This window comes from Protopterus annectens, chromosome 3.part0 (genome assembly GCF_019279795.1).
Source record: "Protopterus annectens isolate FY-2018-M chromosome 3.part0, PAN1.0, whole genome shotgun sequence".
Classification (NCBI taxonomy): Eukaryota; Metazoa; Chordata; order Ceratodontiformes; family Protopteridae; genus Protopterus; species Protopterus annectens.
Window position 1 is genome coordinate 1,851,194,025 of NC_056731.1, and position 27,866 is coordinate 1,851,221,890.

General features: G+C 43.9%; 1 protein-coding gene across 1 annotated transcript in view; it reads right to left on the minus strand.

Moving 5' to 3' along the window:
• The window catches only part of OBSCN (obscurin, cytoskeletal calmodulin and titin-interacting RhoGEF), a 4,979,884-nt gene that overhangs the window by 4,693,023 nt on the left and 258,995 nt on the right, over window positions 1-27,866 (minus strand). Inside the window, exon 2 of the mRNA XM_044066040.1 lies at window positions 25,719-26,907. Coding sequence (XP_043921975.1) covers window positions 25,719-26,898 — 1,180 coding nt within the window. The 5' untranslated portion in view covers window positions 26,899-26,907. The remainder of the gene's footprint in view (window positions 1-25,718; window positions 26,908-27,866) is intronic.

Here is a 27,866-nt window from a genome sequence, read left to right on the forward strand (position 1 = left end):
CTGAGAAGCCCCCTCAGCCTGACTTGCCTCCTGAGAGGCCACATCTTGCAATAATAAGGTCTCACCCTGGGAACACAAAGAAACCTCCGGCGGAGCCACCGGCTCCACCGACACCTCCAAAGAACCGGCGTCCGGTACAGACGGTTCTTCTAACCTAGGCTTAACTGCCTTGTCCTTGCGCTTCTTCGAAGAAGCGGGCGTCGGAGCATCCAACGGCATTTTATAATTACACCGCTTCCCAAAGACTAACCTTGCACAATCCAACCTTCTCTTTATAGTGCGTTTATTAAATCTAGCACAAGAGCGACAGCCAACAACGTCGTGCTCAGGCCCTAAGCAAGGAATACACAAGGTATGATAATCTCTATGCGGTATCTGTTTCCCACAAGAAATGCAATTATTGACTTTTTCTGACATCCGGTAAACCACTGAGGCAAGAAAAAACCAAAATATTCCCCAACGGGGTACTTAGCCAACTTTGAACTCGGTCTGAAACTTCAAACTTGAAAAATCTCAGAACGCCAACCGGCACTTGCAATGCTGCTTCTGCATCGGACCATGCGGCAAAAAAGACTGAGGATATGACGTCGGTCATGCGCATTTGTACCCTGACGTCCTGATGTCAGTCAAATGCGCCTTGACCGACGTCAGCCTTATACTTTGATATTCGGGCCGACCGAGGACAGCGGACTACCCAAGTGTAAGGGCTGCAGTAATGTGAGATGAAGAACATCTGATCAAGCTTGAAATGTATGTCCGTGAGTACTGCCTGTTGGAAAATAGCTACATTTCGGTTCATCTCATAGTTATCATGGATACAGATTATTATCTGGGGGAGGGAAATGGACAATTGTCCAACCCTTCCCATTACATGAAGATGCCTATTGACCCCACACCGAACTTCAAGCAGGAAAATGATGAGTTTTTTGATCTGGCATTCTCAGAGGGTATCATTTCTGATACGGTGAAGGCACATCTTACAGTAAATGATCCTCAGAAACAAACGTTATATCTTTTGCCTAAGATACATAAATGCCTCAGTAAACCCCCTGGAAGACCGATTGTTTCAGGTATGAGTTCTTTGACGGAACCACTATCTGAGTTCCTAACATTGTATCTCAAACCACTTCTTGGCTTTATTTGTGAATACAGGACAGTACACAATTTCTAACAATAATTTCTGACAGTCAACTGGAACCTGATTGGTTATTATGCACTCTGGATGTCAAAGCCTTATATACCAATATACCACACTAGGCTGGATTGGAAGCCCTAAATTTTTGGCTAGAAAAAGCACAAATATATCCTGTGGGCTTCAACACACTTTTGGTTTGTAGGGCAGAGAATGTTCTGAACAAAAATGTATTCCACTTTCAGGGTGAATGTTATTTGCAACTCAAAGGTACTACTATGGGAGCTTCCTTTGCTCCCATACATGCGGACCTTTTCATGGGATACATTGAGGAGCATCTTATTTATGACTCTACTCATAATTTATATCTTGAGGAACTGGATATTTGGCGTAGGTATCTGGATGATTGTTGGTTGGTTTGGAGTTCGGATGAGGAGTATCTTGCAGAATTTGTATTGTATCTACATCAGAACAAATGGGGCATTGAATTTACTTTAACCTGCAATCGGTCTGAGATCAACTTTCTGGATGTCACCATTACTCGGAATCCAGATGATACTTTACAAAGCAAAACATTTCGCAAATATCCCCAATATTGGGTGGCGTAAGCCCTTGGGCCGATAGCCTAGTACCTACCTATGAACCTATAACAACCTGTTACATGCCACTTGCATGCATCCCAACCACATCATTCAGAACATACCCAAATCTCAGTTCCTCAGGATTCCTAGAATTTGTTCCTCAGAGAATGAATATGAAGAATCCCAACAAGATCTGGTTAATAGGTTCAGAGAGTACAGTTGTGTACACTTACCATAAATGTAGATGTTCGAGTGTATTCACTGTTGCAGTCATTACATTTGGGATAATCTGCTGGCAGGTTGCCCTCAGTCAGCCTGAATAACAAAGTCTTGGGTCCTGCATCAGTTGCTGTCTCCTCTTGCATGATGTCAGGTCATCAGGGGTATAAAGCATGCAGCCGACTCCATTTTAATCAGTTTTTCTTGCCCCAGATGTTAGGTGCCCCCCAAATGGGGAGCAAAAATATATATATATAACTATGAATATATACATGCACTTTAGAACACATAAAAATTTACCTTCAGCTAAAAGCAAATACACCACAAAGGCTTTTGAGCATAGCGAAGGAAAGAACAGGTATAGAAAGGGGGCTGGCGGGTGGGTAACCCGGACTGCAACAGTGAATACACTTGAACATCTACATTCATGGTAAGTGTACACAACTGTACTATGTTCTTCGTATTTCACTGTTGCAGTCATTACATTTGGGTAGAATCCCAAAGCTATGGATGGGAGGATGGAATTAAACAGCATTAGGAGCAGCTATAAGGCCCTGCAGGACTGCAGTGGCAAAGCCTGCCCTGGATTTAGAAAAGAGAGGTGAATGGTAATGCTTTGTGAATGTATGAACTGAGCTCCAAGTAGCAGCTTCTAGAATGTCTCTGGTAGGAACCCCTCTGAGAAAAACTGCTGAAGTAGAGGCAGCCCTGGTGGAATGGGATCTGATCCCCTTGGGGACAGGTTTACCATGGTGCATGTAGCAGAAACGAATACAATGGCTTATCCATTTTGAAATAGTCTGCTTTGAGATAGCCTTCCCCTCTGATCCTGCAGCAAATGCCACTAGTAGTTGCACAGACTTTCTTAGAGATTTTGTCCTGTTTAAGTATAATCTTAGTTGTCTGTGTACATCCAATGAATGCAGAATCCGCTCCCCCTTGTTCTGCGGATTTGGGAAAAAAGTTGGCAGGTGAATGGTCTGGTTAAGAGCCACACTGGATATCACTTTAGGCATAAAAGAAGGATTGGTCCTGAGGGCCACCCTGTCCGGATAAAAGATAATGAAAAGCTCCACTGCCATGAGAGCCTGTAGCTCTGAAATCCTTCTAGCTGAAGTGACTGCCAAAAGAAAGGCAGTTTTCCAAGAAAGAAATTTTATATCCGCAGTAGCTGCTGGTTCAAAAGGAGGCAGGGTGAGTTTTTCCAGCACAAAACTGAGGTCCCTGCAGGAGTTGGTGCACTCCTGGGAGGCCTTACATATTTGGGCCCTCTGAGGTACTGTTTTAGCAGGGGATGAGAAAAGAGGGGAGGCTCTGTGTTGTAATTAGCCGAGATGGCAGATGCATGGATTTTTATTGAAGAAAAAGATAGGCCCTTGTGAAGCATCTCAGTTAAGTACTGCAAAATCTGAGGAATATTGGGCTTTGCTATGTCTATAGAATCTCTTCCATATATCAGCATAAGATTTTCTAGTACTAGACCTTCTGGCCACCAAAATGACATTAATCACAGGTTTACTGAGTGATGTGACTGCTGAAATTAGTAGATTAGCCATGCTGCAAGATTCAGAGTTTGGAGCTGAGTGTGCAGAATTTGATAGTTCTGCTAAGACAAAAGGTGAGGTGTTTGAGGTAAGTACCACGGAGGAAGGTGTGACAAATTCCTTAGAAGAGGGTACCAGTGTTGGTGAGGCCAGTCCGGAGCAATCAGAATCATTTTTGTTTTTTCCTGTCTGACGTTTAGTAAGACCTTGGAGAGCAGAGTCAGAGGGGGAAAGGCATAGACTGATAGGTTTTTCCAGCTGAAGGATAGATCATCCACTTTCCATTCTTTTTTGTGATGAGTTCTTGTGCAGAATTTGTCCAACTGATAGTTTTGGTGAGAGGCAAATAGATCTATGTCTGGACTCCCCCACGTTCGTGTTAACATGCTGAAGATTTGTGGATCCAGTTTCCATTCGTGCGGGTCCATTAGATTTCTGCTTAGGTCGTCTGCCAGAGTACTTTGCTTTCCTGGCAGGAAATGAGCTTGAAGATGTATTTGGTAAGTCAAGGCTGTGTTCCACAAGGCCATGGCTAGTCTGCAAAGGGGGTAGGAGTGGGTACCCCCCTGCTTGTTTATGTACCACATAACTGTGGAGTTGTCCGTCTTTATCAGTAGTTGTCCTGGATGAAGGAAGTCCTTGAAGGCTGTCAGAGCATTCTGTACAGCTAGCATTTCTTTCTGGTTGACATGTAGATGCATTTGGTTTGGGCTCCATTTGCCTTGAATGCATCTCCCTGCCAGTTTGGCTCCCCAAGCATAGTCTGATGCATCTGTAGTTAGGGTTTGGGTGGCAGGGGGTTGAATGAATGACAGTCCCTTGTTTTGGTGACATGCCTCTGCCCATCAAAGGAACTCCTGTAGCAGGCAGGGAATGAGAGGAATCATTGTTACCAGGCTGTGACAATGTTGACTCCATAAGCTTTTTAGGTACCACTGAAGTTTCCTCATATGCAGTCCCGCATATGGAATTAGTAGAATGCAGGATGCCATGAACCCCAAAACCTGCAGAATTTGTCTTGCAGATAGCTGGGTTTTTGTTGCCACTTGTTTGAAGTAAGTTGTCAATTGAATTTGTTTGTCTGGCGTGAAGTAAGCCATCTGGGCAGTTGTATTCAAGCTTGCACCCAGGAATGTTATTATTTGAAAGGGTACCAGTTGTGATTTCTTTACGTTTGTGGTGTACCCTAGGCATGCTAGAAGCCTTTTTACAAACGCCAGATGATGAAGAAGAGTGAACATGTCCTCTGCCTGAATGAGACAATTGTCCAGATATGGGTAAATTTGAATGTTTTTTTGTCTGCAAAATGCAATTACTGGTGCCAGGCACTTTGTAAACACCCTGGTCACAGTAGATAAGCCAAAAGGCAGTGCAGAGAATTGGTAATGCAAATAGCCTGCTTTGAAGCGGAGGTATCTTCTGCAAGATTCCCTTATTGGGATATGCATGTATGTCTCTTTTAAGTCTAGAGTTACCAACCAGGCATTCTTGCCTAGCATAGGCAGTAGCTGTTGTAAAGTCAGCATCTTGAATTTTGGAATGTCCAGGAATGTATTTAGAATGGATAAGTCCAGAATTGGATGCCATGACTTATCTTTTCTGGGTACCAGGAAAAGTCTTGAATAAAATCCTTGTCCTCTTTCCTTTTCTGGCACTGGTTGAATAGCCCCCATATCCATGAGGGACATGACTTGTTTCTGGGCCTCTGCCCACTGATTTGGTGGCAGATCTGACCATCCGTTTGGAATTGGCAACGTGTGGAAATGAAATCTGTACCCCTGGGATACTATATTTAATACCCACTTGTCCAGGGTAATTAAATGCCAATTTTGAGCATGAAGTGCTAGTTTTCCCCCCAAAGGGGCTGCCAAAAGATAAGTGCTTGGAGATGGAAGAGGAAAGCCATTGAGACTGTTTACTGTAGGGTTGTGCTTTGTTACCTCCTGATTTGGAGGTGGAGGAACCCCATTGTTTTGACCTGTAAGATCCTTGTGATTAAAACCTGGAGCCTTTGGAGTGCCTGGGTTTGCCCTGAGTGGCTCTGTTGGACACAGGAAGGGACCAATTCTTAGTAGGCCAGTGTCTACTGAACCTGGGTGGCTGCACTTGCAAGAAATCTTTTACTGTTTGCATAGATTTAGCTTTGTCTTCCACCTTTTTTAAAACCTCTTCTGCCTTATTACCAAACAGACTGTCCTGCTGTAAAGGAGCATCCAACAATTTAGCTTTAACGTGATCAGGCAGATTTTGCTCCTTGAGCCAAGCATGCCTTCTTATCACAGATCCAGTTATGGCGGCCTTGCAAGAGGCCTCCAAGGAATCAAAACCACATTGCAAAGTATGCTTTCCAACCTGTTCTGCTGAATGCAATAAATCCTGTAACTCTTTATTTTCCACACAATCAGAAATCAACATAATTTTCTGTTTCAGTAATCCATAACATGCTGTTGATATTTAAGCATATGAAACTGGCAGTTTAAAGCCCTGATTGCCAAGGTTGCAGATGTATAAACCTTCTTTCCCCATCTATCCAGCGCCCTGGAGTCTCTATCTGAAGGGGTAGGATTTTTGGCTGTAGAAGCCTTAACACCCTTGGGACCCTGAGAAATAGTTTCAGGGTCAGCAGCAGGATTTTTGATAAGAAATTTGTGGGAGTCAGGAACCCTGTAATATCTGAGTGGCTTACTAGGAACCAGAGGCAGGGAATCAGGAGCCATGCTTGATTCCGAGAAAACATTATCAACAATGTCTAATACAGGAGGTATTGCCAAAGGCCTATGCTGAGGAAGAAGAAGAAAATCCCTAAGTCTCTTTTTGGATTCTGAGAAGTCCTGACTCTCCCAATGAAAATGTTCCCTTAAAGTATGCAAAGTCTCTACAAAAGAATAATCCTCAGAAGAAGAAGCAGAAGGGATGGATTCCTCTGCATCAGAGTCCTCATAACGTGGAATAGAAAATTCCTGATCAGAAGAAATGGAAACCTGATCTGAAGATTCATAATCAGTGCCTTGCCTAGGCCTCTTAGCAGAGGGGGTGGGGGGGAGGGGTTGGGAACCCCTGATCAAGGTAATTAAATCCTCAGCCATTTTGATCATTTGTTTTTTAGGCATAGGGACCTGGGCAAGTGGCTCATGCGTCAGTTTTTTAGACAAAGAAGTAGATTTTGGCCTTGTTTTTGATGATGGTGTCGGTTTAATATACAAATGTTGAGGCCTGAAAACACCCTTAGAAGCCGGTGCCTGCTCAGCGGCTCCAGACCCATCCAAGGGAGAGACATCCACGGGTTCAATACTTGCAGAATCTCACAGCATACCAGACTCCGAATGGGTCTCGGTAGAGACCTGTGTCTCAAAAGTAGCGGGCATCTGAGTACCGGCGAACCGGCGACTGGCTTAGGAGAAGCTTCGTCGTCGGTTTTGGACCTCAATGGTCTGTCTCTGTCTTTTTCCTTGCGTTTTTTGTGAACTCCGGCAGTCAGATTGCTAACTGACGACATTTCAGGATAGTTAAATCTTGAACCAAAATATTTAGAAGCAAAAATATACCGACGCTTAACAGTGCGTTAGTAAAGTTAGCACAAAACCGACAGCAAGGCACGTTGTGATCAGGGCCTAGGCAAGGAATACAGTGCAAATGAAAATCCTTATGAGGTGTTTGCTTCCCACAAGTAATGCACGTATTAACTTTTATTGACATCGGTAAGGAGCAAGAAAACTTTTCCCCAATGGGGTACTTAGCTTTAGTTTGAAGACTTCGGTTCTGTAACTCAAAAATGAAAAGTTGGCTGACCGGCACTTGCGAACTGCTTCTGCTTTGGGCACCGCGCGGAAAGACTGATTAAAATGGCGTCGGCTGCATGTTTTATACCCCTGACGACTTGACGTCATGGAAGAGGAGACAGCAACCGTCGCAGGACCCAAGACTGTTATTCAGGCCGACTGAGGGCAACCTGTCAGCAGATTACCCCAAATGTAATGACTGCAACAGTGAAACACGAAGAACATCTAGGGGATACAATGAGCCTGACATCCAGGGTGCCCAACAGGTTGCTTCTAACTCAACTAGAACCTCACTTCTCACATATCGTGATAAAACCCATACTGAACAGGATGACTCCATCCGTTTTATTACCACATTTGGACGGAACATCAATTTAATCAGAAATGTTATGTCTAAGCATTGGAACATTCTTACTGCTAATGATGAACTAACACCTTTGATTGGTGATACATGTAAGTATGGATATAGAAGAGGCAGGACATTAGGGTCTTTTTTTTTCATTACAAAAGAGTTAGCTCGGCTGGAGCTATACATCATCAATTAACTATGACAGGTGATAGATTATGGGGCACTTACAATTGTGGTCATTGTTAATCTTGTCCATTTATTTTCACATCTAAACAGTTCACCAGCAAAAACACTGACAGGATATATGACATGAAATTTTTTGGTAATTGCAACAGCGACTGGGTGGTGTATCTTGCAACATGCACATGTGGTTTTTTCTATGTTGGACAAACATCACGACCACTTCATCTGCATATGTCAGGGCATCGTAGTGACATACGAACCAAGAGGGAGACTAATGCCTTATATAGACATTGTTTACACAACAACTCAGCCAGATTCCAGTTCACCATTATTGATAGGATCCTTGGTGACAGATCCAATAAACAGGGTTGGCACTCAATCCTTACAAAAAAAGAGAAGTATTGGATCATAAAACTGAGTGCTTTGTTTTCACCTGGTTTGAATGACCATCTCTAAATGTATATGTTTTATTTTTATAGATTAGTACTAGGCTATTTGCCCTTGTGGGCCATTTTAAACCTAGTTAAGTTCCCCATGTGAGAATCAAACCCTGCACCTTGTGTCTGCAAGGTAAACACCTTAACCATTTTGCCATCCTATCACCCCTTTTTTGGTCTTAGTAACTATGTTTACTACTCATATCACATATATTGTCATTATTAATGCAGTTTTATTTTATAAACTTTTTATCTTCTTTTTATTTTTCATACAGGAGGCATTTTCCATTTTGGGAAGAATCCTTTGGGAAGAATCCTATTGGATGGTTCACTTTACATCAGTAACTACTTTTGTTCCCACTACAAGAAAGCCTGTTTGCTGAAACTGGTCTGGGATGTATATTACTTTATGAATTAAAATAAATATATTTATGTATTAACCTTATTGGTTTTGTGCTTTTCACTGTGTTCATGGAATTTACCCTTTCCTCACTGTAGTGCAAGCTTGTAGCTGGTATATATAATTAGCAGGAGGTGTGGGGGTGCTTCCCCCCTGCATAAACAGTTTTCTTATTTTTAGTTTCTGAAATTACTGAATTTTAACATATGTCCTGAACCATAAGCAATACGATGTTCTGTAATTTCGATATAAGAACATGGACACACACACACACACACACACACACACACACACACACACACACACACACACACACACACACACACACACACACACACATTACATGTGTACCTATCAAGAATTAAGACCATCAGCAAGTTAAGATAGCTTAAACTGCCAGTCATGCTCACCACCCCATAATACATGTGTGAAGGCACAGAAAAATAAGGACACAAAACAGCTACCCAAAGGAAGATGAATCAGTACATCACAGACAACGGACCTGCTCTTACATTTTTTAATCATTATAATAAGTACATAACAAATAAGTATATGCTACTAATCAGAGTGGTCTCAATAAAATAAATAAATGAATAAAGATTTGAACTATGAGAACATGCCACTAATAACGGTGGTCTCAAAAAAAAAAAAAAACGATCAGAGTTGGATATCATATCTGGTTCACACTGAACTGCAAACATGTTCAGAAACCACTGGAGAGATACACTTCGGAGGAAAAAAAAAAACATGGAAGTGGCAACTACTCTAATTGAATGAGTATTTGGTATTCTACCAAGATGAGATACTACTACTGCCCTAGCTGCAAAATTATACAGTCAACCATCTTGCTGAGGTAATTTTGGAAACTTTCTGCCTGATGTTTCTCTTGGAAAAGGAAACAAATAACTGAATAACAAATAAATTTACTATGTTTTACCTTAGCAAATGTATATATATTTTATATCCTCATTCTCTGTTTAATATGTATGTGGAGCTTTTCTCCCCAGGACTCCATTGAAAACGGGTTCTTGAGCCCAATGGACTATCCTGGTTAAACAAATGCAAATAAATAAATAAATAATAAACTGCCTGCCTTTATGGATAGCCTTTGTCTTGTCAATGTCAAATCTCAACTGACAACGCACATCCATACAAAAGCGAATATACTCTCCCTTGCTAGTAGAATCTGAGAACACAGGCAGATTATGGTTTGCCTCTGTGATAAGATTTTATCATAAACAAGAGATTCATACAATTACTTGCCACAACACATAAAACATATGAATGGGATTGTCGAAGGAAGTATAGTCATGAAACAGCAGCGTACTGCTTATTGTTACTATGCAAGGCTTTCCAACAATCCAAGAGACTAACAGCATTATGAATGTGTATCAGCATCTTTATATTATTTAGAAATTACAGCACCAACCATATCTTATTCAGGGTTAAGAATTACATTTCAGTCAACAGGAAGGATGACAGACTTACAGTCTTCCCTTCCGTTTCCCTTCAGGAAACTTCAAGACCAAATTTAAATACAAAAGATGGGATCTTTGCTTGGAAGTGCTCACACAGGTATTTTTATATCCCAAAACAATGTCAAAAAAATTTTCCCCAGGTAGACAGCAAATGCTGGAGTTGTGATGAAGAAGACAGCGGTAACTGGGAACATTTGTTTTGGGAGTATAATGAGTTGACAGATTTTAAAAAGTCCTTACAGAGTACTCTATACCGAGTAAGCAGATGGCTGCAAGTAAGGAAAAAAGAAGTTATGTATCTACCATAACGTTCCATGTTAGTTGTCTCCTCTCACCTTCTTTCTTGCTGGTTGGATTCGGCTTCGACTCGGCCATCTTCTAAAGCTGAAGAGCTGCTTACTGGCTCGAGGCCTCCACATATCCCATGATACCTGGCGCTAGATACCCCGATCTCGTTTGGTAAGACTAACAGCAGACAAAATAATGAAGGAATCCTATCCTATCATACATACACTATTACTATAGAGGCTACCAGGTAGAGTGGGATAGCCAGAGAAGGCTCAACCAGTGCAAATCCATAGAGAACTCTTCTTGGTCTACTAGGATAGGGGGATGGAGGGTGGGACGCAAGAAAGAAGGCGAGAGGAGACAACTAACATGGAACGTTATGGTAGGTACATAACTTCTTTATGTTAAGTTGTCCATCTCGCCTTCATTCTTGCTGGTTGGGACAGCGTCCCTAGCATCTAATATCCTGGGTGGCTCAATGGAACAGATTCTTCAGAACAGTAGAACCAAAATCAGCTCTGCTCCTGGAAACCATGTCCAACTTATAATGCGAGATAAAAGTATGAGGGTTAGCCCACGTGGCAGCTGCACAAATAGATTCCATGGGCAACCTAGCCTGAAAAGCTACAGAGGTGGGTAATGCTCTGGTGGAGTGACCTTTTGGTTTAACAGGCAATTGTTTATTCCTCAACTGATAGATAAAGGTGATGATAGAAGTCAACCATCTGGATAAAGTTACTTTTGATACTGGTAGACCTTGTTTGCCCGCTGCATAAGAAAGGAAAAGTTGATCCTATTTTCTGAAGTCCTTAGTCCTATGCAAATAAAAGCGCAGTTGCCTATGAACATCTAACTGATGCAACTTATATTCCGCCCTGTTGGAATGGTTGGGAAAAAACACAGGAAGGTCAATAGACTGATTCAAGTTATTCTCAGAAGAGACCTTAGGAAGGAAGGAAGGATTAGTCCTAAGAGCAACCCTGTCATTGTGGAACACTAGGTACGGGGGACGGATACAAAGAGCTTGAAGTTCCAAGACTCTTCTGGCTGAAGTATTTGCTACCAGAAAAAAGTGTTTTCCAAGATAAGAACTTCAGGGAACAAGAAGCTGCCGGTTCGAAGGGGGGCAAAATTAGAGAAACTAGAATCAGAATCAGATCCCATGGGGGTAGAGGATCTCTCACTGGGGGCCTGAGCAAAGTGGTCCCTTTGAGGAAGGCCTTACAAAGCTTATGAGACATTATATTAGTTTCTGAAAGTCCAATGTGAAAATTTGAAATTGCAGCTAACTGCACCCTAATTGTAGCGGAAGCGGACCCGGCATAAAAAAGCTCTGCAAGAAATTCCAGGATGTGGTGTACAGGGGCTGAAAAGGGCTCTATGCTCTTAGCCTCTGCCCAGGAAGAAAAACGTTTCCACTTACTAGCATAGGTTTTTCTAGTGGTAGACTTGTGCGATGATAAAATGATTTCACGCACCGATTGGGAGATATCAGGAAGCCTGGCTAGGGTTGGAAGTGGAGCAACCGAGCCGTGAGCGTGAGCGATTGTAGGGAATGATGCAGCCCACCCGATTGATGGATCAGAAGGTCTGGAACTGGGTCCAGAGTCCAAGGCTGCTTGAGAAGATGATGATGCAGGAACGGGAAAGTACAGTTTTGTACCTACCATAAATGTAGATGTCCGAGAGGTATGCATCTGCAGTCCTAACATATGGGTTGTCCTGCCTCAGGCAGCCCTTCGGTCGGCCGGATTCCAAAGTCTGGGTCTGGCCTCGGCTGATGTCGCACTTCACCCGACGTCATAGCTGCTGTGAACTGGGTATAAAGGCATCAGCTGACGCCCTTTTCCTCAGTGTTTCTTGCCCCAGATGCCAGGTGACCTCTAGGAAGGCTAAATTTGGATAAATGCAAAAGATTCCAAATAGTAGAGAGCAAACAATATAAGCATGTATGTACATATATACAAACAAATACACCATAATAGATTCCCCCAGCTAGCTACAAGATGGGCAAATACCCTAGGAGTACCACAGAGGGGAAGGAGGGTGGGTAATCCTGACTGCAGATGCATACCTCTCGGACATCTACATTTATGGTTGGTACAAAACTGTACTATGTCCTTCAAGGATGCATCTGCAGTCCTAACATATGGGTAGAATACCATAGCCAAACTGGGGGAGGAGGCACTAAGATGATTATGGTGTAGTTAAGATCCCTTGCAAAACAGCAGTTGCAAAACCTGCTCGGGATCTGGAGTATAAAGGTAGATTATAATGCTTGGCAAATGTATGCACGGAGCTCCAAGTAACAGCTTCTAAAATGTCTTTGGTAGCCACTCCTCGTAGGAAAGCTGTAGTAGTGGCTGTAGCTCTTGTGGAGTGAGGCCTGATGTTTTCTGGAATTGTCTTTCCATGAAAAGAGTAACAAAATCTAATGCAATTTCCTATCCATTTTGAGATTGTCTGTTTTGAAATTGCTTTTCCTTCCATTCCTGTTGCATATGCTACCAGAAGCTGGTCAGTTTTTCTGTTGGTCTTGGTTCTGTCCAGATAGTAGTGCAATTGCCTGTGCACATCCAAGGTATGTAGTAATCTTTCCCCCCTGTTCTGTGGGTTGGGGAAGAATGCTGGTAGGTGGATTGCTTGGTTCAATGATACCCTGGAGACCACTTTTGGCATAAAAGTGGGGTTGGTTCTCAAGGACACTCTATCCTGATGGAAGATAAGGAAGGGCTGTACTGCCATTAATGCCTGTAATTCAGAAACCCTTCTTGCTGAAGTGATTGCAAGCAGGAAAGCAGTTTTCCAAGATAAGAACTGTAATTCTGCTGTTGCTGCTGGCTCGAGGGAAGTGTTAACTTTTCCAGCACAAAGTTAAGGTCCCATGTAGGCAAAGGTGGTTTCCTTGGAGGCTTTACATTTTTAATTCCTCTCAGAAACTGCCTGAGTAGAGGATGAGAGAAGACTGGAGGATCCATGTTGTATTCTGCTGAAATTGCTGATGCATGAATCTTAATGTTGATGTTAGCTATGTTTGCTAATGATACCTTTTCTCCTTTTGCTGCACTCCAAATGAGGTATCTTTTCCATTTGGCTGAATAAGTCTTCCTTGTGGAGGGTCTGCGAGCCTCCAGGATAATGTCCTTAACCCTCTGAGATAAATCTGGGTTATTTTGTTTTATGTAATGTTCCAGGCAGCTAGCTGCAGTGTTTTCAAGTTTGGATGTAGGATCTTGTAGTTGTTCTGTGTTAGCAGTAAAGGAACTAGAGGTAGCGGCCATGCGTGTGTCGGAGACATACTCCTCAGTAGCGGGTACCAATGCTGCCTCGGCCAGTCTGGAGCTATCAGGATGATCCTTGGGTGATCTTCTTTGATCTTCAGTAGCACTTTGTGCATCAAAGGAAGAGGTGGGAATGCATACGCTGTCAGGTTTTCCCAACTGAAGGATAGGGAGTCCACCTTCCAAGCAAGTGGGTGGTATGTCCTTGTGCAGAGTTTCCTCAATTGGTGGTTGTGTGGGGATGTGAACAGGTCTATTTCTGGTAGTCCCCATTTCTTTGTAATGGTTTTGAAGATGTCTGGATGCAGCATCCATTCGTGGGCATCCGTGATAGTTCTGCTTAAGGTGTCTGCTAGTATATTTTCTTTTCCTGGCACAAATTTTGCCTGGAGTTGAATGTTGAGGTTCAGGGCCACATTCCACAGGTCCATTGCCATCCGGCATAGAGGATATGAGTGTGTTCCTCCCTGTTTGTTGATATACCACATGACTGTGGTGTTGTCCGTCCTTATCAGCAAATGACCCTGTTGAAGAAAAGGTCTGAATGTCTGTAGTGCCTGTTTCACTGCCAGCATCTCTTTTAGATTTATGTGAAGGTTCAGCTGGTCTTGTGTCCATAGGCCTTGTATACACTTGTCCACCATGTGTGCCCCCCAGCCTAGGTCTGAGGCGTCCGTGGTGATAGTCTGGCTTGGGTGAGGTTTGTGGAAAGGCAGTCCTCTGTTCATCTGACAGGCCTGAGCCCACCACAGGAATTCTTGTTTCAGGCATGGGATTATTGGAATCTGGGCTTCTAGACTGTGCTTGTGTTGAGACCATACATTCCTTAGGTACCATTGCAACTTCCTCATATGCAGTCTGGCATGTGGTATCAATATTATGCAGGATGCCATGTAACCCAGGGCTTGCAGGACTTTCCTTGCTGTAAGCTGGTTCTGTGTTGTTAATGCCATGAAATAGGGTGGTAGTTGCTTTTGCTTTTCTGCGGTGAGAAATGCCATCTGATTTGATGTGTCCAGTTCTGCACCCAAGAAAGTTATCCTTTGGGATGGTACCAGCCTTGACTTTTTCGTGTTGACTGTGTATCCCAGGGCTTGCAGTAGTTGTATAACCTTTTCCAAATCTTTTGTTAATTTGGTCGTGTTGTCCGCTTGTATTAGGCAGTTGTCCAGGTATGGGTAAATCTGAATTCCCTGAAGCCTGCAATGAGCAATTACTGATGCCAGGCATTTCGTGAGTACTCTGGGCGCAGTAGATAAGCCAAAGGGCAATGCTGAGAATTGATAATGCTCTGATCCTGCAAGAAATCTGAGGTATCTTCTGCAATCTGGTCGTATAGGGACGTGCAGGTATGCCTCCTTGAGATCTAGAGTCAACAGCCAAGACTTCTTGCCCAGCATGGGAAGAAGTTGCTGTAGGGTCAGCATTTTGAATTTTGGAACAATGAGATATGTGTTCAGAGAGGACAGGTCGAGAATAGGCCTCCATTGTTTTTCTTTTCTTGGTACCAGGAAAAGTCTGGAGTAAAATCCTTGCCCTTGTTCCGTGGGATGTACCTTTTCTATAGCTCTCATCCTTAGTAGGTGGTTGATTTGTTCTAGAGCGTTTGTTTTTTGGTTTGGTGGTAGGTTTGGCATTCCTCTCTTTTTTGGTAGAGTGTGGAAGTGAAACCTGTAGCCCTTGTCTATTGTCTGTAAAATCCATTTGTCTCCTGTAATGTAATGCCAATTTACTGAAAATAAGGCTAGCTTTCCGCCTAAGGGTGCTTCCAGTTGTTCCCTGGTAGGCGGTATCAGAGCCAAGTCATTGTGTCTGTCCTGTGGAAGTGGTCGTAGCTGGATCTGTGGCAGTACTTCTCTGGTTGTTAGGCTGCCACTGACGTCCCCTGTAGGCACCTCTGGATTGACCTCTGCCTCTTGGGCACCTATTTCTGCCTCTCTGAGCTCTGGAGGTGTCTGGAAAGGACCAATTCTTCGAAGGCCAATTTCTACTAAACCTTGGAGGCTGGACCTGTAAAAAATCCTTGACTGTTTGGACAGATTTTGCTTTTTCTTCCACCTTCTTTAGCACTTGCTGTGCAGAGGAACCAAACAAACTTTGTTTCTCCAAGGGAGCATCTAGAAGTTTTGACTTTACATGGTCTGGTAAGGACTGTTCTTTTAACCATGCATGCCTTCTAATCACTGTTCCAGTCATAGCTGATCTAAAGGAAGCCTCCAGTGCATCATAGCTGCATTTTAAGGAATGATTACTGACCTGCTGAGTGTTATGTACCAAATCCTGAAGGGACTTACGGTCTATAGGTTCAAGAGAGGACAGTTTTTTATTTAGCTGGTCTAATAAAAATTCCTGATACTGAATCATATGGAATTGACAGTTTAAGGCCCTAGCCGAAAGAGTAGCAGAAGTATAAACTTTTTTACCCCATCTCTCTAATGCTCTAGATTCTCTTTCAGAGGGGAGGGGGTTTCTGGCAGAGGCAGCTGCTACAGCTTTGGGGCCCTGTGAAATGGTTTCAGGATCTGCAATAGGAGCCTTATACAAGTGAAAGTGTGTGTCCGGGACCCTGTAATATCTATCGGGCTTGGCAGGGGCTGGGGGAAGAGAGTCAGGGGCAGTGCAAGCATCATTATATGCATCATCAACAACTGTTAGTACTGGAGGAATGGCTAAAGGCCTATGCTGTGGCAAATGTAAAAATGTCCTTAGCCTTTTCCTTGAATCTGAAAAATCCTGGCCCTGCCATTGAAAATGCTCTCTCATAGCATGTAAAGTTTCCCCAAAAGAAAATTCCTCAGGAGGAGAGGCAGAAGGAATGGAGTCCTCTGCATCAGAATCCTCATAAGGGGAATATGGGCCTTCTGGAAGTTCTGAATTTTCCGAATCATCCGAGGAATAGTCTGTAGAAACTGGATCCGGGGGCTCTGCTCTAGGCCTCTTCTCTGGAGGGGGTTGAGAGGCCCTGTCAGGGTGAGGTTGGGATCCCCTGATCAAAGAAATGAGATCCTCAGCCAGGCTGAGCATTTGGGAACTAGAGGTAGGCCTGTGTGAGGGGGTTTTAGCAGGCAAGGCCTTAGAAGATTTAGCTGCTTTAGCCCTAGAGAAAGCCTTGATAGACATAGATGCAGGGGGCCTAGCAGCTCCACGTGCAGGAGTAGATATGTCTAAAGGAATAGTATCCGATAAATCCTGGGTACCTGCAACATCAGTGGAAATTTCAGTAGCAGATTCAGCCATGCTGTGTGAGGCCTCGGCTATAGGAGGCATGCTTTTGGCCGAAGGAAGAACCGTGGACTCGGTTTCAGCCGAAACCGAGACACTCGCGGTTGGCTTAACCGTGGTTTCGGCCAAAACCGCGGACCGCGAGTGTCGGTCCTTTTCCTTACGCTTTTTAACTAATTGTGAAGTCGGAGTCTCCGACGGCATTTTGTAAGCAAAAGCGGGACCAAAAAACTCCTCTGCAAACTCCGACCGACGTCTAAGTGTCCGTCGGTTGAAGGAAGCACAGGCTAGACAAGCTGCTACGTTGTGGTCTGGGCCTAAGCAAGGAAGGCAGTAAGAGTGGAAATCCTTATGAGATATTTGTTTCCCACAAGTTAAACAGTTATTTACTTTTTCTGACATCGGCTGAGGCAAGAAAGAGTCCCCAACGGGGTACTTAGCTTTTTAGAAGTCTTCGGTAGTAGTAATCTCTGGATCTGACCGACCGGCACTTGTGAACAGCTTCTGCTTCGGGCACCGCGCGGCAAGAAAGACTGGGGAAAATGGCGTCGGCTGATGCCTTTATACCCAATTCACAGCAGCTATGACGTCGGGTGAAATGCGACATCAGCCGAGGCCAGACCCAGACTTTGGAATCCGGCCGACCAAAGGGCTGCCTGAGGCAGGACAACCCATACGTTAGGACTGCAGATGCATCCTTGAAGGACATCCATATTTGTCGAGGCCAGTACAGGGCAATGAGGATCATTTTGCAACCCAATACGGTAGCTTTCTGTATTAGCTTCGGAATTAGGGGAAAAGGAGGGAATGCATACAGAAGTTCCTGAGGCCAATCGTGGACTAGAGCGTCTCTGGGGGAATGTCCTGGATGTGGTAGGAGAGAGAAGAAGTTGCTGCACTTGCTGTTGAAGGGGGTGGCAAAGAGGTTGCAGCAAGGTTGTTCCCATTTGCGGAAGATTTGGTCTGCCACTACCTGATTCAGAGACCACTCGTGAAGCATGAGAATAGCTCTGCTTAGCCTGTCTGCTATGATGTTGGATCTCCCAGGGATATGCACTGCGGTCAGAAACCGTTGGGAAGAGATCACCCACTGCCAGAGTCTGAGTGCTTCTCGACATAGAGGGTAGGACCTGGTTCCGCCCTGCTTGTTTATGTACCACACGACTGACATATTGTCCATTTCAATTGCAATGGTCCCAGTAGGAAGAGAATCCTGAAGGGCTTGCAATGCTAAAAGCACGGCCCTCATCTCCAAGACATTTATGTGCAGATGGTACTCTTGAAGTTGCCAGGTACCCTGGACTGTTCTGCCCTGATAATGCCCCCCCCACTCGATCAGGGAGGCGTCCATGGTCACCGAAGCAACTGGAGGGGGAAGTACAAAAGATCTGCCCAGGGGCACTGATGAGGAGACCATCCACCACGCAAGGTGCTTTTTGCATGCTTCTGTGATAATAATCATGTGAGACATGGGAAGCTGCTGGAAGGATCATTGGGTGAAAAGAAGCCACTGGAGGATCCTCATGTGAAAACGAGCCAGAGGGACGAGTATGATCGCTGCTGCCATGAGACCCAGGGTTTGGAGGACAAACCTGGCTTGAATCCTCTTGCATCCTAACAAGACCTGGACATGTCACCGAATGACTGACACTCTGTCTGATGGAAGGCTGGCTGGCCTGTCTTTTGTATTTAAGTTTGCGCCTATAAAGGTGATAGACTGACAGGGCGACAATGCAGATTTTTCGAAATTTATAGTGATGCCTAGTCTGGAGCATGTCTGGATAGTGTAGTCTCTGGCTCGCAGAAGGTGAGGCCTGGTGGTAGCAGTGAGGAGCCAGTCGTCTAGATATGGAAACACCTGGAATCCTTGCCGTCTCAAGTGAGCAGTAACCACTGCCATACATTTGGTGAACACCCTGGGGGCTGTGGTGAGACCAAAGGGCAGAGCTCTGAACTGGAAGCGCAGAAATCTTCTGGAGCGCCTGTCCATTTTGATATGGTAGTACGCATCCTGAAGATCTATGGAGCACTTCTAAATGTCCTGACCCAGGAAGGGCAAAATGGACTGTAGCGTGACCATCCGAAACTTCGTTCTTTGTACAGACCTGTTTAGTCTGCTGAGATCCAAAATGGGTCTCCAGTCCCCTGTCTTTTTTGGTACCAAAAAGAACCTTGAATAAATTCCGGACCCTTGCTGGTCTGCTGGGACTTGCTGGATGGCCCTTTTTCTTAGCAGTTTTGAAACTTTCTGAACTGCTTGATCCCTTAGATTGGGTGGAACATCTGGAAGGGACTTGGTTGACAAGAAGGGAGTGCGAACAAAGGGAATTCTGTAGCCTCCGGATATAACGGACTGTACCCATTTGTCTTGTGTTATGTCTTGCCAGGCTCTTGGGTACAGCGATAATCTTCCCCTGACTGCCTCCAGAGGTGGGCAGCCGGGCAACCCTTCAGGGATGCTGGAAGGGCTTGTCAGAGAAAGACTCTCTGCTGCCCTGGTTTTGTGGACCCCCACTGCCATGAAGGCGGCGTCTGTTATTGTTCTCTCCTCTGCCCCTGGAGGGAAACTCACCACGTGTGTCCGCAAGGCTCCCTGGGATTTCCGGAACCACATCTTTCCACTCTTCTGACCCTTGGTATATGGTCTGGAAGGAGTGGAAAAACGGACTCCCACAGCAGAGAGAGTCTTGCCTTCCTGCTCACACCTAGTAAAGGTGTCCTTCACCTGTGATCCAAAGAGAGAGGAACCATCGAAGGGGGTGTTGGTGAAAGTCGCTCTGAAAGGTTCCGCAAAGTTACAAAGCCGCATCCAAGCGTGTCTCCTTAGGGCGATGTCTGTGCCTACGGCCCTACTCGCACCATTGGCTGCATAAGAAATGAGCCTCATGGAGGAGTTCACCACTGAATTAAGAGTCGCCAGCTGGGAGGCAACCTTTGCCTGGGCCCCCTCAGCTGATGGATCTTGGAGGGTATCTCCAAGCTCCTTAAGGAGATCCTGCTGTAGACGAGTAAAGTGGCACAAATAATTCAGAGACTTCATGGAGAAAGTCGCTGACGAGAACATCCGCTTCCCATATCTGTCCATCATCCTAGACTCCTTGTTAGGGGGATGGACAGATGAAGAAGTTTCTGCCAACTCCTTCTTTGTGGCCGCCGCTACCACCATGGCATCAATGGGAACACCTTTGGTCAAAAACTGTTTGTCTTGTGGTGCAGTAATGAATTTGGCAGGTCTTCTAGGGGTCGGTTCCACTGTGTCTGGAGCTGACCACGCCTTCCGAGCCACCACAGACATTAGTGGATCGAAAGGCGGAGACACCCAGGAGGTGGAAGGTCGGGATCCAAACGTGTCCAGAAATACCGACTCATCCCCGGAAGGGCTTAGGGCAGTCCAGTTCTCCCTCTGCCTAAGCATCTCAAGGATGTCTGAGAAGGAGACATCTTCAGAGGGGGATCTCGGGGACCCTTCCGAATCCTCTAAGTCAGTATCTGACGTGACAGACTCGGGGGAGTCAACATGCTTCCTCTTGCATTTCCTCTTACGAGGTGGCTCTTCTGAATGATCAGGGGAGGCCTCGGAAGAGGAAGATACACCCAAAGGGGTGTCCTGGGGTGCTAGATCCCCACGCTTGGGGTCTGGAAGAGGGACAGAGGCTGACGCAGGTACCATTGGGGGAGGAGCCGATGGGGTTGATCGTGGGACTTACTCGGGGGCCAGTACACTCCTCATCACATCGAAGGCGTTCCTACCCGGAACGCAGAGAGGGCTCCAGTTCCGAAGAAATCAGAATAACTGTCCGCACCGAGGGGGACAGCTCCAAGGCTGATGTGGGAGCCGAGCTCACCTGATCCGAAGCCCCATGGGGGAGAGCAGGGTCGGACAAGTGTCCAATGTCACTCGCCCCCCTTGGAGCCGACGAGGGAGTCCCAGTGTCCAGATCCCTCCAGGGACGGTACCATGGAAGGGATCGGAGCCGACGACGGAACCAAAGGAGAAGGTATCGGAGCCGACGGTTCCACGACTCGAGCCCCAACGAACTCCATCTCCGAGCTCAAAGGGTGATTCGGAGGAGGAATATCTACAGACGTGGACGGAGCCGACACCTCATGAGGGGGGCTGGACAACATTTTAGCCAGGGCCTGCGATTTTAACAGTCTGCTGACCATTCTTTCCAAGTCATGGTCTGAAAGTCTTGAGGACCGAGAAGAGTGGGATGAGTGATGACTGCGCTCTGATTGGAGCAGAGGTGATCTCAGAGCCGAACGTATCGACTCCAGAGAAGGAGACCTAGATCTTTTTCGACTCTCAGACGGCTCTGAGGAACGTGTCGGAGCGGACTGGGAGGGAGGAGCATCGGTTCCAGCAGGAGCCGAGATCGATGGTACAGGTTCACCTAGCGACGGCTCCGAACTGGGAGCCGAAGGCTTGGGTGGCCTAGAAGATTTTACGGGCTGAGCCTTAGCCGGTGAATCTTGGGGCTTAACCAAACCCCTCAAGATCAACTTATTTTTGCACTCCTGCAGGACTCTAGGACTGAATGCGTGGCAAATCGAGCAAGAGTCCTGCAGGTGCACGGCGCCCAGACAATAAACACAAGAAGTGTGACCATCTGACATCTTCTGACAGCATGAGTCACACTTCTTGAATCCGGACGGCTTAGGATCCTTGGACATCCTGAAGAAAACCAAGGAACAAAGAAACACACACACACAGAAGGGTTAAGGTAACTAACCACAAAAAATGTACACTACAGTTACCACAACCAAACTACAAGAAAAGTTATATCTGCACTACTACAACCAAAAAACTATAGCTAACTATAAGTAAACTAACTAACAGTGAAATCCAAGAAAAAAAATTTTTTTTTTTTTTTTTTTTTAAAGAGAAAGAAGGTTATCCTCTAACTTAAACGGAAACCTTAGAGGTAAGGTTATCCTCTAACTTAAACGGAAACCTTTCAGAGGAAAGGAAAGAGAAAGGGGAAGGGGGAACTCTCTAATTAAAAACGAGTTTCTGAAGGGAAATAGAAAAGGATTCAGTAAGAAAAATACTACAATACACTAGATTAATCTAAACGAAAAAGTCTACTCTAAAACTAACAGTTTTATGACAAGAAAAACGATAACTATAAAGTTTATACGACCTGAGCCAGCAGAACAACCTCGCAGCAGAAGCGGCAAACGAGATCTGGGTATCTAGTGCCAGGCATCATGGGATATGGGGAGGCCTCGAGTCAGTAAGCAGCTCTTGAGCTTTAGAAGATGGCCGAGTCAGAGCCGAGGATCGGCTCCGAACTCAACCAGCAAGAATGAAAGCGAGATGGACAACTTAACATCGATTCTTCTGAGGTAGGACACAGGATCGGAATTGTCTATACAGAGTAATGCCTTATTTCATTCTGTTGGCTGCCAAAAAAAAGCAAGTACTAGAAAATGGAAATCAAAGTTTATACCAGTTATATCTGAGGTACTGAATATTATACAACAGATAAAAGAACTGGAAGAGGGATCTTCAGAAAAAGGAAGGAGCAAACTGCATAGAAATCAATGGCAATTATGGGAACAATACATGCACAATAATGTTCATGAGGAGGTGGAGTGAGGTTTAAGGGAAGGCAGGAATCAGCAGTTTTCTGTAATGCTGGACTGATGATAGTAGTAAATAAAATATATGTGATGTATATTATGTTTAAATGGAAAACTGCCTAAAAATGGTTTGTTTTCTATATGCTTGTCTATATCTTTAACAGGAAAGATGCAAGCATCTAATAGAGAATGCATTAGCCAACTGATTTCCTGCAGCAATGATTCTACACACACAGGAACTTATCTAAAGCAAGCAAACTCAGGAAGGGATTTAGAAGATGCCTTTGTTTTTTTTTTTTGTTTGTTTTGTTTTGTTTTTTGTTAAAGAAGCATTTGTTCATGGAGCTTGTGGATTGCTTTAACTGAATTTTGTTAAAGAAGCATTTGTTCATGGAGCTTGTGGATTGCTTTAACTGAATTTTCCTCTTCTGTACTCCCAAAAACTGTTTCTAGGAAGAGGGAGAGTTCCTGGCATGCTACATTGTTCGAGTATGAAAAGGTTACTTTGCTGTTATCAGTAATAAGACAAACAAGGCCACAAGCCAAAACATCAGTACCAGTAGGAAAATTCATAGCAATTTTGAAAATAAACGAAGGCAAAAATACCCATTATGTTTACCAGTCAGTGCTATAATGCATTCTCTCAAAGTTGTTGCGTCTTTCGGCTTTTCCTGGTTAGGGGTCGCCACAGCTGAACTCCGGTCCGCTAATGATTGGCAGTTGATTTTTACGTGCCGAGTTGCCAGCCCTGACACACAACCTTCAATGAAGGTACGCCCATTCATGCATGTCTCCACACAGAAGACACTCTAGCTGAGAATCGAACAGGACATCTTACTGTGAGGTGACAACGCTACCGCAGCACCACCACCGCAGTACAATGCATGCTCTCAAAGTAAGACTTCATATTCCTGAAGTTCAGTTGAAAAAGTTGTTACTCATTAGGCTGCATTCTAAGGAAGCAAGGGATCCTCATTTTGGTTATTCCATCTCTGTGCACGGTTTATACTGCTCACATTTCCGCTAATACACTGTTAGAAAGACTGCTACCATTTTAAAGATGTCATGTAGCAAATCATTAATTCAGAGTATGGAAGTTACTGATTTTGTTGACATGCACTCTTAATAGCATTAAGACTTAACTGGCACTTAAAATACTAGTCTATTTTGGAACTCTGCAGAAGACAGGAATACTGACCACTAGGAACTATACTGACTGACAATGAAGAAAGTATGCTGCTAATCGGAATCGCACCTCTTAATTTTAAAGTGTGTATTCTGGTAGTTATTAACATTTATCTGTCACGCACCACACCTTGTCGAAAACAGCATACTGATTAGGTGTAAACACGAGACAGAACTGGATAAATAAATAAAGACAAGTGAACATTTTATCAGCCACTGCAAACTAATACTGACCTAACAGAGTCGAACATATACTTAAGCTGGGATGGTCCTTTTTGGCATTTCTAAACTTCGTTGTCTCCTCCACAAAAACAAACACAGTTTACATTCATGTTATTTCCTCTTAATGCAGCAAAGAAACTCATCACTAAAATGAACACCTAGGTGCTACTGTGAACAGAAAATGATATTGTCTCAAAAGCACAGTATATGTTTTTATGTCAGCTAAGATAAGCAAACATGAGACCATCTCCTCTTTAGCTAGTTAAACTATGAATTTTACTGGAATTACATTTGAAACACTCTAGTATAGACGTGTCCAACCTGTGGCCCGCGGGCTGCATGCGGCCCTCAAAGCTTCATGCCCCCCCCCTCTAACTGCTGTCACATCGAGAGTATGCATGTAAAACTTTTTTGTTTTTTTTTTTTTTTTGACCTATAACTCTGTCGGTGTAAATTGTATGTGATGCACCAAAGCACTTCTTGATTTTGCACCAAGGCACCAAAGAAGGATGTGTCATGTCATTATTTTGTTATTTTGAATCAGGTGAATCCTGTGTAAGTTGTGTGCCAGGAAAGGCTTATGCGAGGTTTTGTGCCACTATTAACTTGCAGGTGTTAGTACAACGAGGAGTGAGCATGGGTGTACGCATGTTGAAATAATGGAGGAAGCAGAATGTTTGTGTAAAGGTGTGTGTGTGTGCGTGTGTGTGGTGTGTATGTGTGTGTGTGTGTGTGCTTGTGTGCGTGGTGTTTGTGTGGTGTGTGTGTGGTGTGACGTGTGTGTGATGTACATAGAGAGAGAGAGAGACACACATCACTCTAGTACATCCAAAGGATAATCTATATTGATGCATTTTATAGGGATAGCACAGTATGAATTTATTAATACAATAATTCTATATTAAGTATGTACTGTACTATTTACTTGGCATTTGAACACTACTCCATACTTGTATCAAGATTCTTCCCTTATTTTTCTTGTCATTTCCAATGTATTTTAAGTTACAGCTCTATAACAAAAACATATTAAAAAATATCAGTTGGTCTGGTCCATCTCCATTGTGTAGTAGGATGAAGTCCTTACTATGACCCAAATGACCCAAAAATGGCCCAAATGACCCAAAATCGATTTGCAGCTCATGTTCCACAGGTGCCAGGCAGGGGAATGTAGGACTCAGTGGCCAGCACTAGCTCATTCATCCTCTAATGCTGGCTTCTACTGGACAGAAAGGTACATGGCATGCAGCAAATAGCTAGGGACATACACTTGACCCTGCAAAGTCACATTCACATTGTAGTTTTTAAGGGGCATGACCTGGAACATGCATATCTACATGGGTGGGCTTTGAAGATCCTCACTTCTGTAAATATATATATCAACCACTAAGGTGGCAAGTTAGAATAAAAATAAACAAAAAACACTACAGCTGTCTGGTTGATGGCGACTGACAACTAACCCTTACTTCACAAGGAACTGACTGATTATTGGGCTGATGGTTTGCAGGGAGTGTGTGTGTGTGTGTTTGTGTGTGTGTGTGTGTGTGTGTGTGTGTGTGTGTGTGTGTGTGTGTGTGTGTGTGTGTGTGTGTGTGGGTTAAAGATGGATATTAAAAATAATGAAGCACAAACTAAAAGCAGCAGTGTACAAATCAGTACAAACATTCACACAAATTTCCAAAATGCTTTTTAAAACTGCAATGAGATGTTATGGACACATAAACCAATAAACAGAGCTTCCAAGGCATCTACCTCAAAGGTAGGACTAAACAGCATTTGATTCTGACTAACCATCAAATAAGTGGACATATGTAGATCTGTCACTTAGGAATTACCTTTAACGATGACTAGCACCGAACTGTATGTTTGTCCCACCAAGTTAGAAGCTGTACAAGTGTAAAGGCCGTTATCACTTTGCTTACAGTAAAGGATCCTCATCACAAAGTTTTCCTGCTCATCTTCATAAATGACATGCCTTCTTCCTTCCATGACCACATCCCCATCTTTCTTCCACACAATATCTGGTTTGGGCTGACCAGTAACAAAACAGCTCAGTTTAATATGCTTCCCTTCTGTTACCATGCAGGTACGGGTGAATACTGTCTGAGTAGAATCCCGACTCATTTTTGCTGCTAGACTGGCTGCCCTTTCATAGTCACGGGAAAGGCTGAGGCCAATACTGGACAATCCCTCAGAAGGATGAAGACTGGATAAAGATGAGGCAGTACTGAAATCAGAGGTTCGAAAAATGGAGATATCTGACTTTCTTATTTCTTCACGTCTTCTCTGAAGATGTGACAACAGAGAGGCTGTTTTGCCATAACTTGGTTCTATAATGCTTGATCCCGTACTCTGAGGCATTAGTTTTAAACCAGAAGTCTCCACAGATTTACCAACAAGATCAATTATGAGGGAAGCAGAAGCACTGGTATCACCAACAGGGTTTTCTGCTCGACAAGTATAATTTCCACCATCTGCAAAACGAGCACATCTGATCTTTAGAGAATTTGACTCTCCAGATGACTCAATTTGAATCCGGTTTGAGTCCTCTAAACTTCCAAGTCTTCTCCCATCTTTTTCCCAGTTGACAATGGGCACAGGGGTACCATGGACTTTACAAAGGAAAGCTGCATCATCTCCGATGCTTACTCTCACTGATGTTGGCTTCAAGATAAAGTAAGGTGGAATCTCTGCTAGTGCACTCTCTCCATCTTCTCCAACTTTCAGTGTAACAGCAGCAAAGGCTTCTCCAATGGTATTTGTGGCCCGGCAGATATACTGACCACTGTCTTCCAATGTCATATCATAAATGGTTAAGCGGTATATGTCGCCATCTTCAATAGTCTTAAATCGTCCCCCGGTATGAAGCAGAACATTGTTCTTTTCCCATACTACTGTTGGGGTTGGGTTACCGATAATCTGGCAGTTCAGAGTAGCATCTTTACCAACTGCTACTGTAATGGCTTTTGGTCGTGTAAGGAACTTTGGGGCTCCAATGAATGTACCATAATCCATCTTGACAGTCTATAAAGTGAAATAGAAAATACCTTGGTTAAGCAAATCATTTCTGAATGGCAGTAGTATTACAATTTTGCAGTGTCACATTATCCATTGTTAAATCCATCATTACTATTTTAGCATATATTATTATGAGCTCTATTAAAATATCTAGGTATACATCATGTCCTAAAATTCTCCAATATCTTGAATACTCATGAAATAAAATGTTCAGGTTCATCCTTGAAATAAAAGCTCTTTTCCTTGCAACAAAAAAATAAACTGCTTCCAAAAAATGTGCATATTAAAGTTAACTTTCAAATGAAGCTGTCAGTAGGGAAGCCTACAGTACATGACTAAGTAATTATCTGCATGCCACAGCAATTAATGTACTTCTGCTGTTTCCATATCAGTGCTGTTTCAGTCATTATGCTGAAAAGAATGGTGTGCAAGTTCTACCTCTCAATAATATTTAAAACTGTTTCTGCAAAATATTAGGCTTGTAAAGCAAAACATGTCATTATAAGTAAGTTCTAGGCAAGCTGCCTTTGCAGGACATTTTAAATCTAGCCAATTCCCCTTCAAGGGTGAGAATCAAACCTTATACTTTGCCTTTGTGAGGTAAACACCAACCTCCTAAAGGAGGAAGCTAGATTTTATACTTACAACTGTCACCTACATTCACACTGCAAACCAGAACCCTACCTGCTTAGCTAATCAATCTTGCCTATCATTACCAATAAAAATAAGTTCTGTATTTACCATAACGTTTCATCCGAGTTGTTGCTTTCCATTTGTCTTCAACCTAAGGGACTCGGATACAGCACAGATCCGACTTGGCGGCATACTCCAACATCGGACCCAAACTCCAAGCTCCTCCTCTACCCATAATGCCCCTGTCTCCCTCCTCCCCTCAGATCGAGTTTGTTGCAGAACAGCAGCAACCCAACCTAGACAATATGCCAATCAACCTGGCACAACCCACA